The sequence below is a fragment of the Erpetoichthys calabaricus genome, chromosome 2, assembly GCF_900747795.2.
Source record: "Erpetoichthys calabaricus chromosome 2, fErpCal1.3, whole genome shotgun sequence".
Lineage (NCBI taxonomy): Eukaryota > Metazoa > Chordata > Cladistia > Polypteriformes > Polypteridae > Erpetoichthys > Erpetoichthys calabaricus.
In genome coordinates, this window is record NC_041395.2 from 282,317,223 (window position 1) to 282,328,607 (window position 11,385).

The following is an 11,385-nucleotide window of genomic DNA, read 5'->3' on the forward strand; positions in this document are numbered from 1 at the left end:
CACTTGGAACGACCACCAGAGGGCGAACTGGAGGCGACTGCCAGCATTCTTTATGTTTGAGCAGCACCGCACCCCTGTTGCTTTTGAAATTAAATAGAGTTGGCCGGTTTCAAGTGTCAACAGGATGATAACATACATTCAAGACTGCAAGATAATCACATTTGTGAGTCTTCATTGTTTGATAATTTATTTTTATTTTTAAAGTTGTGTTTTTTTTTTATTATATTTTTATCAAACAATAAAAAAAAAACACTTTATTTTCCTCCCAGGCAATGCTGGCTATTTCAGCTAGTTGGTAAAAATAGCTTTCAGCTCAAAAATGTCAGACTTCTCCTTTAAATAGATCATCTAGCCCTTGAAACACAGCTCATCAGCAGATTTGTTCCCAGTAATATTCAGCTTTGTTTGGAAAATGGTGCTCATCAGGAAGGGTTTGTCTGTAGAGGTGTGAAGTACTACTGGTCTAATACTTTCATGTGTAAAGCAAAAGCTCAGATTTGACTTCCATTAAGAGGTGTTTTCATTCAAATCAAGGCTTAAGTAAATTCACTTACCCTATGCAGGTGCTCCTCAATCAGCTTGCCATAAGGGCACTATATAGAAATAATATACCTGTAATATAGAAGATAAAGGGTAGGAAGGCTACCAGATGATTGCTATAGTGTTGCCAGAGACTGAAGTTACCATTTTATAATTTTGCTCATGAATATTTTGCTTGAAGACTGTCACGAGACAGGCTAAGACCACAACTCACTTGTAGTGGCGAATTTAGAATGAGGACAATAGCAAAATAATTTGACGAAAGTAATATTTATTTTATATGTCATTATAAAAATGTTAAGAAGACCAAACCATATAAATATATGCACAAAAGTCCAAAGTATTACCTCAAGCACAAGAAAAACAAATGAGGTAACAGCCCCCAAAAATATTTCAAATAAACAAGAAAAGAGAGAGAAAACCTTTTCATTTAATCTTAAGACAAAAACATCTAGAACATTAATTATTGCTTTTACTGGAACAACAAAAAAGCTATTCCTAGTATCCCAGCAAAGTTAAAGATAACATGGCTGTGTAACTTATTAACTTCTATAATTCTTAGCAGCCAACTTACTTCACCTTCACTTTTCCCCATAATAAGGGAAGAATAGACTCTTATACGCACATCAACTGTCTCTCATTCAATAAGATTAATGGAGTAAACCATTTCAACACACAAGGTGATTTACACCCTTTTCTTTAAATGTATACAAAGAATACTACTTATACCCATATGCTTCTAATCTAAAAATAACCAATTTAGGCTGTTTTTTATTAATTATCTAAGTCGGCAGATCTTCATTCCACCCATTTTAAAAAAATAACAAGCATAAGGCAAACAGCTCCCCCTTCAATGTCAAAGAAGTTTGTCCTAAATCTTGTTTCAACAGCTATAGTCATGGGTTTCATATCATATCATATTCTATTCGTTTTTTTTAAATGCCAGCTCTTGCACTTGCGAATGCACACAGAGCGGACACTCACCAAAGCCCTGAAAACAAACTGGACCAAACCAAACCTCTACTGCATGATCGGGTAGCAGAATACTTTCAAATAATCCAAAATACAATATAAACTTTACAACACAATAAGACTAAGCCAGTAACTGAGAAGTTGGGTAGTAGCAAAATGTTTTAGTATATGCCAGGGGTAGGCAACGTCAGTCCTGGAGAGCCGCAGTGGTTGCAGGTTTTTGTTCCAACCCAGTTTCTTAATGAGCAATCAATTATTGCTGATGAAACACTTATTGCTTAAGTGATAGTTTGATGCTTCATTTTAGTGGTCTCGCTTGTTAAGTCTCCCCGCCCTTAATTGCTTATTTCAATCTTAAACAGCTGCATTCAGTGTGTTAATGGCTCCTTATTTAGTAATAAGATGTAAAAGACAAAGCAGCCAGAAGTTCTCCAGCTGCTAGATGGAGAACATCTGGCTGCTTTGTCTTTTACTTCTTATTACTAAATAAGAAGCCATTAACACACTGAATGCAGCTGTTTAAGATTGAAATAAGCAATTAAGGGCGGGGAGACTTAACAAGCGAGACCACTAAAATGAAGCATCAAACTATCACTTAAGCAATAAGTGTTTCATCAGCAATAATTGATTGCTCATTAAGAAACTGGGTTGGAACAAAAACCTGCAACCACTGCGGCTCTCCAGGACTGATGTTGCCTACCCCTGGTATATGCAATGACCAACGAACCACAGGACTGTGCATGTCTGTTCCTAACTACGCTATCTCTTAGCTTGAAAGTAACAAGAAAATAGAGATAGTTACTAGAGATAGGTGGTGTTGCATGATCAACATACTAAATTATTTAAGTATGTGTATGTATGCTTGTATATGAGTGTCGCCACACACGTTTGCACCCTGTGATGGGAGATGCCATCTTAAATATTTTGCTTTAAGGTCAAGCTACTATAGACAATGTGCTATAGCAGTCAAGACACTGCGAAAAGTTCATAGTGTAAGACTTCCCTACAACTCACTATGAGCCTGAGCAAGTCACTTCATTGTATATATACTTATAAACAGTTATAATGTATCTCTTGTACGACACCTTGGATAAAGGCATGAAACAAATATAAAATACTAGTCATTTAGCCCATTACAATAACGGGCGCTAGAACAGTAGTGCATAAACATTAGTAGGAACAGTCTATATTAAATGGCAAAGGACTTTGACCTCATTCTTTTTGTTGGTCGTATTTTTCTTTCTTTCAGCCTTTCTTTTGTTGATGTTTACTTGCTGAGCTGACCATTCTTCGTGGGCTGCCGCCGTGTATTGTGTGTCTTTAATTTTCTGTGACAGTAATACTGTCTTGTACGGCTCTATCTATCTATCTATCTATCTATTCAATAAGGGCGCGTAGATAATTTAGTTCAAATGGCTCTGGAATATGTGAAGAGCAACAGGTGCAGATCTTTATTTACGCACGCCTTTATTCGCTGCGCCCAATTGAGGTCATCCTTTTGAGGCTCGCTTTTTTGTGCGCGCCCTTATTGAAGGATGCCTGTGCGCGCCCTTATTGAAGGATACCGTCTTGTACGTCCGCTGGCTTGTACGTCCGTAATATATGTCCGTAATATACCTTTAATTTTCTCTGGCGGTAATACAGGCGTGCGCGTCGGTAATATGCCTTTAATCTCCTCTGACAGTAATACTGGCTTGTATGTGGCTGTAATATGCGTCACTGTATTGTGTACCTTTAATTTCCTCTCGCAGTAATACTGGTTTGTATTTCCGTAAAACGCCTCTGACTTTCTCTGACAGTAATATCGCGCATCGCACCGTGCCCCGCGCATGCGCACTTCACCAGAAGACACCCACACACGGACACCTGGACGCACATAGGGATTTTATATATATAGATAATGTACAATGTAATCCCAACACCAACCCTGAAGAATGTTTGCAGATATGGTTATTATTTGAAATTAAAATATATTCTTTGTTCACATTTTCATTTTGGGGTTGTGGAGGGCAATATCATATCAACACTGTGTACAAGGCAGGTGCCAATCCAGGACTCTGGTCCATGTCAGGAGATAGTTACACTGATTTGGCCAGTTCAGAATCACCTTTTAACCAAATATATGCTATGTAGAAAAAAACCCAAAAATCCAGAGAGAGCCACATGGGGAATACGCACAAAGACAGGCATCCACAAAAGGAATTAAGCCCAGTTTACTTGAGCTCTGAGTCATTAGCGCCTCGCACTTTTCCACTGTTCCCTTGGTGTAAAAAAGTTTACAACAATATGCAAATAAATTTAGTCTACATAAATCAATAAGAAAACGAGACATTCACCTACAGCATTAGCATGGCAGTGAGCAGTGAATGGCCATGAGCTCCTTTGCACTAAGCTTCAAAGCTCTTATTGTTTGTTATAAAGTCAATTCAATAAAGGTATAGTTAATACTTTACTATTTACCTAAATCACAGCTCTTACTATCAAGGTTGTTAATTAAATCCCTCATGTTATCTTCTGTGATGCTGTATTTTACAGTATTCTCTTTTAAATTACTGTTACTTTCTATTATAATTGTCATTTGTTATACTGCTGTAGATTTTTCCTCTTATTTTCTTGAGCTTTCAGACTATCTCTACAAACATAAGGCTTACTGTTGTATTCCTTTTAATTATACTATTAGGGTTTCCCCAGTAGTAAGCAGCATCAAATCTTTGCATTGCAGCTCGGTGTTTGTAATGATATTTCAGACTTTCACTGCAAGGTTTCTTCAGGAATAGGTTAGTCTTTTAGAATGATTTCCACACAGTGATGGTGTAGAAGGCAGTGACAAAATTCATCAAATGTGTGACCTTTTTTTTTTTGTCATTGCAGCTTGAAGCAGCAACAGTGAGAATCTCCCTCTGACACCTGGAAGAGAAGATGACAGTGTGTTTCAGATCCCCCTTGGGAGAAACATTAACAATCTTCAAGGGAAAAAAATCTATTTGGCAAAGTCTGACTTCATTTTCTAAAGAAATATTATTAAAAAATGGAAAAGGGCATCACAGAACTGTATGTGGTGTGTAATATATTTTAAGCCACCTATCTCCTATCCCACCCATTATTTTTGCAGCCAGAGGGAGACTTTAGCCAGTTTGCATTAATTTAGTTTGTCTGATTTCAAGACTTGATGCAACTGCAAATTGAAGATGACAAAAACCCTGGAATATGAAGACGAAGAATTTCCCTGGAATACAAGCCTCTCCGCACCTTGCTTATATAAGGAATGGGTCACTCAGAGAAAGCCTCACTCAACAGAGCCAGAATGGGCCAGCAGCCTCCATGGTCCATGTTCATCTTGAGTGTAAGACACAGTTACGTGTGACTTAGGAAGCTCGCCAAGGTCATGCACTGGTGTGCTTAAGTTCAACGGGTGTTCGTCAAGCTCGAGTTGATACAATCTAGGTCAATCCATATGTTGTCCTGAATTTCTGACCTACTTCAACAGGCCTGTTTGGTATCATTTCAGGAGCCACTACAGCATAGGGAAGTCGATTGGAATACAGTTTTTTATTACTGTTTATAATACTAGACATGCTGAGCCAAACACATTATAAAATAAATAGGCTTGTTTGTTTCTGAAATAAAACAGAAGTTTTGTCTCAATTTGATTTGTTTGGTTTTGCAAAGTTGCTCTTCATGTAATGTACAAACAAACCCAGAGAATGTGTTATATGCCTCACATTATTTACAGAATGTGTGCTCCATATCATAAAAGGGCTCACTGACTTCCATGGCAAACTTATTTCTATAGAATTTGGAAAGGCTCAGGTAGCACAGTATATTGAAATTGCTGTCATTTTTTTTTCTAAAAGTATTTAATAAAATATTCAACATGTTCTATGTTGAAATATCCAGCTGTTGTGCCAATATTGATAAAATTCATGAAAGTAATTAATTTATTTAATTACTGATCTAAACAGTAAGTTTAATGAAGACTCACAAATGCAAAGAGGAAGTTCTTTAAAGCAAAAGGACAAATAGGAAAATAGGAACACATTTTTTAAAAAGGCAAATAAAAACTAATTTTAAAAAGAAGCAAAGACACATTACTGTTATGTTAAGCCTCCCACACAAAAGCCAAAGTTGAAACCAGAGGCTACGATTCTCTGTTATGATTTGACCTTCTTGTTCATTCCTTTGGGTTTCCCTGAAGCTGGAATTCTCCTCTTGATGTCGTTTCTGAGGTTTTAACACCCAATCAGAATTTTGGTTAGAGCTCTGGTTTATAATTTTTTACTGTTTATTGTGGCGCCATTTTGTTTGAAAGGATGGTAAAGCTATTTGGTGAAGCACCAGGGCCATACCACTTGTGATGCCTTCAATGCACCAGTGTAAAGATCACGCTTAAATTGTCACAAGTATCTCAGATGGGACCAAAGTTAGCGTATTGCTTACTGGTGTTTTTAAACAAAACTCTGCCTTTTGACTTTGATGTTTGGTTTATGATTTGGTTTTGACATTTCTCTCTTTTTGACCTTCAGTTCAGATCTTTGTTCTTCCCTTTGACTCCATTCTTTCTACTGATTCTCACTCTTTAATTATTTGGAATGTCTTCTCTTTTTAACATTAGTACACCGGAGATCTTTCTTATCGTTCATCACAAGCAATTTGCTAATCAAGGAATCATAGTAAGAAAAACAGAAACAAAAGTCAGATACCACAAAATCTAATGTACATAAACACACATTCACAAAAGATTGTCTTGTCAGGTTATCCGCAAACTTGACTTTGGAAAGGTCATCAGTGGAACCTTTTCAGTCATCACCTCAGTGACATCCTGTAACTTGGCCTCCAATACCACGTCATTGGCAACCACTAGCATATCCTAGCAGTGGGACTCATAAAATGGTGGCAAGGATGAAAATCAAAAGAATATCAAAAAAAGATGTAAAAAATTCATAACTGCTTCAAAGTAAAATGACAAAAAAAAAACAATATTAGAAATTAATTATGTACTGAAAAGCCTATGATTGCTTATAAAGAACAGTAAAATAAGCTCAGTAGAACATTTAAAAAATTAATAAAGAATACCAATCCTAACACAGTAAACAGAAAGCTAAGTAATGCCACTCTGTTAAAAGGGTTACAAACCAAAGTGATATGCTGTATCATAACTTAATTACAGCACCTGAGGGGAATTACCTAATCAGGTAACTCAAAAAAATACTCATATGTACATATATTATACTAGCCGTGTAAGCCCATGCTGTAAAAAGCCCGGGGTCCTAGAAACTATTGAAATCGTCAGAAAAAAAAACTGAAATGTAGAGATGTCAGGTAATTGAAAGGAACTGCTCTGGGCGTCTCTCTCTGGGAGGATTCATTTTGTCAATGTGCTAGCATCGCTTGTGCATTAGCAGCGGAAAGAAAAGTAAAAGGGACACCATTTTTCCAATGTTAGTGGCTAAATGACTTTGTTTTTCTTCTGAGGTTTCATTTTGCCGACGTGCTCGCCTCACTTGTGTTATTAGCAGCTAAGTGAGTTTTCTGTTTCCTCAGAGGTGGAGCTCTTACCCCGACTCCACCTGTCACTTCCAGGCCGGACAGACACACACACTTCCACGCATAGACGTTTATATATAAGACAAATATAAAACACAAAAGAAAAAATTAGTCAATGTTAAACTAAAACAAGGAATTACAAAGCAACCAGTAGAACAAAATACAAAGAAAACAAAAAGAAAAAGAATCGCAGATGAACATTACACTAAAAGTCGAGCATGTCCAGAGTAATTGTAGTTTATCTAATCAACTCACCTCTCCTGATCAAGGAAGGCACAAGTAATAACTGAGCTATCTGAGCAAATCTTCTTTGATAGTGACAGTGCCAGTAACCTCTTACTTCTCTCTTACTTCTCCTGGCCTAATCGATTTAAGTGCTAGGTAAAATTCAACAGTCAAAAATGTCTATTCTAAGAGTAATATCTTGCTATAGACAAACAGAATGTGGCTTTAGCATATTTTGGATTTGTAGGAGCAGTTTCAGACTTGATTCCTCTCCAAAGTCCCTTCAGAAATGGCCTTAGGTTTGTCAAGACTAGGGCAGCAGGAGTAGGGTCAGGTTGATCCATGTTAATATTTTTCTGAAAAACCTGACTATTTTTCCAATAGTTCTGATGAACAGTATTATTAGAAATGGATAGGTGAGTCAACCAAGAAGGTGCCCTAGATGATAGATCCTGTCTAAAAGAGTATTTGAGGTCCTGAAGAACTGGAAGGAGGTTGTAAGACCTCCAGACCAATAGAGGGCAACATACTTTCAAATGCTGATGAAGAAGAGTTCAACTTGATGATGGATTTACAAGTCATTTGAATCAGAAGACTCATTAATTGAGTTGGGGGTGAATTAGGAAAAAAGTTTAACTTATTGAAGGATCCCAGACCAGAAAATAGAAAAGAGACATTTTGAGGTAAGTAAAGGATAGTGTGACAAAACTTAAGACAGGTAAGTGGGTGAGCCATCTTACCTGGTAGAAAGGGACTGAAATGTGTATAGGTGGATCCAGACATCGCTTATATTTCTATTTCATATATTTTTTAATGCCCCCTTGTGTTTCTTTAATAAATGCACTCTTTTTGGTCATTTTTACCTTCTTTGGTATAATTCTTGGTGCAGAGGTTATTATGAGAGGATCCCCAATTTACAAAGACCTCTTTCCTTGGTTAATGTCTTCACCTATTGCATCTGGTCCTGGGACCTTTGAATACTAGTGTCAGCACTGGTTTTGATTAAAGTTGGGATTTTCTTGCGTTCACATTTTAAAGAGACATACTTTACATTTCAGACATGGTTGACACTGAAGGGAAGTGCCTTTAAAAGTGAAATGCAAAAGCATTTTTGTGCACAGAAATATGATTTCTTTGTTTTTTGAAGAAACCATTAAGACCTTTTTGCTCACCTGGACAGTCAGTAGGTTACTGGATTCAGTAGTTCATGCAATTTTTTCACTGGGATTAATTTGGGATTAAGATGAAATTATGAATGATGTCATTTGTTTCAACCAAGTAAATAGAGAGTTATGTAACACACGATAAGACATTTTTAAAATTACAAAAGAAATCGGTAATTTGAATGGTAGCTAATACTTTAGGATTAATTCGTTAAGTGGAACACAGAAGCACAAATCGAAAACAGTTACAAGCGAATTTTATGTAACGGTAACAATATTGTCACACAGCAAGAACAAGGTGATTATTGATGGTGTTAAAAGTATTTGGGCCTTTACATAATTTTGGACAAATTCACTAAATTTAACATAAGCTATGTTGGGTTGAATTAATTGCTTTTTTAAAAAGAGTTCTATTTTCTTATGCTGGATTAACTCTGTCAATGCATAGCCTAGCCCAAGGACTAGGAGAATTGAATTTACAGCATGTCCAGTACAGTATGCGAAAGCCTTCCACAAAACAAACAAAAAAAAGATTATCAATGATACCCTCTTCAGTTTCAGTTTCCTTTCCACTGTGTTCTGTGTTCTACATCATTGTTTCAAGCCTTATAGCTCCTCAACACTTCATGCTCCATTTGTACACAGCAGAGTTTTATCCATTTGTAGTATCGTACAATGGAAGTATAAATCTGAAACTGATAAAATATCGTTGTGCTATAGATTATGAATCCCAAAACAAGAACCTATAACAGCTTCTCAGGATAGTATGTACAATTGCAATGAATAATGAACAACGAAGACAATGAGGATTTTTCTTCCTGAACACTTTTAGGGTGTTATCTTATGGATTTTGGTCTGCTGAGCGCTGCTACTAGGATTGAATCTTAGATATAATGTAGCAAGTACTGTTGTTTCCTTTGCAAATGGGACAGCCATGCTAAAGAGTCTCTTTATTTTAAAAAGATCTGCCTACTACGTAAGCAATTTGGTTCCGGGGTAAAAATGTATGGCTCAATAAAAAATTATTTTTGACTTCTCTTCATATGAAACTTATTTAGATGAAAAAGCTTTTTTTGAACAAGGAAGATGAAGGATTTCAATATCTGAGACCCACTTTTGTTGGTCCACAAATCAGTGACAAGCGGTACAACGATATGCTAGTAGGGCTGGAGGAGATCGCATATAAGGCATTCAAGGATGTTGCTAAGAATTTAATTGGCAACTAAAGAGCACCAAACTCTGCCCAGGTGGTTGGCAACATGCTTCAAGCATACAAAAACATGAAGTGGAAAATGTCGCTAAAGATTAATTTTCTGCATTCACACTTGGAAATTTTTCCTGCTGTTCTTGGTCCAGTTAATAATGAACATAGTTAAAGTTTTCTCCAGGGCTTTACAACAATGGAAAAGCAACATTAGTGCAAGCAGGGCCATCTTAACGCATGGGCACGCTGGGCAGTTGCCCAGGGGCCCCACGAGCATAGGGGCCCCATGCTAATCTATGTATGTTGTGACTTGCTGAGTGGTTGTGTAGGTGCACTGCTTTGCCCAGGGGCCTATAATGCTGTTAAGACGGCCCTGAGTGCAAGTGGAATCCATCAATGCTGGCTGACTTGTTGGGTGCTGAAATGAGAAGTATCAGAAGCTAAGTACAAATGAAAATCAGCAGTGAAACATTTTTAGCTCAATTGAATTGATGCAAAATGTGAGTATCATTAAGCGATTAAACACACTAAATTCAATAAAAGTTCATTTCATGTTTCTCCAAATTTCTATATGATAGAGTCGATCTGAAATTATATTTCCGCTTAGCTTGAAGTTGTCTATCACAATCACCAAACTATTTCAGGAATTTAAACTTCTGAAGAAATTGTTGCCCTGTGATCAGTATATCATAAAACATGACTAAATAACTTAAAAGCATAAAATTTACCAACGGTAATGTGTATGTATTTAATTTAATGGTATAAACAGACAACTGAATGCAATATTACAAACCCGAGCTGCTATGACTCAGGTTATGAAAATTAAAGAAAACATCTTGAGCAAATATGCACTACATGGCTCATAGCTATTATTAGTTAAATAAATATACTGTAGCTATAGAGATATTATAATCAGATGGTTCAACATGGCTCTGGTCATTTTGACAGTCTTGAGAGCCTGACGGTTGCTGAAGAGATCCAGGAGCTCAAGTTCTAAAGTCAAACGTGCTTTTTCTGAAGGGGAATACTCTGTCTTTATAATATGTAGGTCTTAATGCAATCTAGTTTTAATTATTTCAGCATAGATAAATAAGGATGCATCTGTCAGGCTCTTGGACACTGTAGAGAAAAAGAGATTTTTTTCTGAAATTTGAATAGCTTAAAAGTTAATCAGGCTTCTTTAATGTTTTAGCTGTCTTATTTATGTAAATTAGAACATTAGCTATTACTTAGAGATCTCACTCCGGGGACTCCCAACCATCATCCTGCATATTTCATACCAGCAACTTTTCAAGAATCTCAAAACTGTGTTAAAAAATTGTTTCAAAATATTCAGAAAATATTTATGAAGCTACAGGAGGTCACCTCTGCATTTAACCCTAAACCAGAAGAAAGAGTGCAAAACTGCAAACTTAAAACAGCGATTATGATACAAGGCAGACTTAAGCAAAAAAACTACAGAAAATTGTCAAAACAACAAAAAGATACCAAACCCTTTTTGCCCCCTAGGCTTGACAGAAGAGACTGGGGTCCTTTATATCAGGTGAGGTGGCTTATCTACCTGCCTACCAATCATTACAACAGAGTAACAAGCACCAAAACTCTGTATTCTCTTCCCAAAGTCTCTCCTACTCTTTTCTGCACTCTGGCTAGACTATTTCCCTGCAGGTTAAGTCTTTGTCCCAACACACCTCCTGACTCTAATGGGGTAATGTTACTGAAGCTGCTGTATATGCC

The 11,385-nt window shown here is 36.8% G+C and overlaps 1 protein-coding gene across 1 annotated transcript in view; it reads left to right on the plus strand.

Annotated features, from left to right (window-relative positions):
* The window catches only part of zgc:171482 (zinc finger protein), a 581,354-nt gene extending 576,144 nt beyond the window's left edge, over positions 1–5,210 (plus strand). The window contains exon 7 of the mRNA XM_051922949.1: positions 4,384–5,210. Within this exon, the coding sequence (XP_051778909.1) occupies positions 4,384–4,402 (19 nt within the window). The 3' untranslated portion in view covers positions 4,403–5,210. The remainder of the gene's footprint in view (positions 1–4,383) is intronic.
* Positions 5,211–11,385: the final 6,175 nt, after the last annotated feature.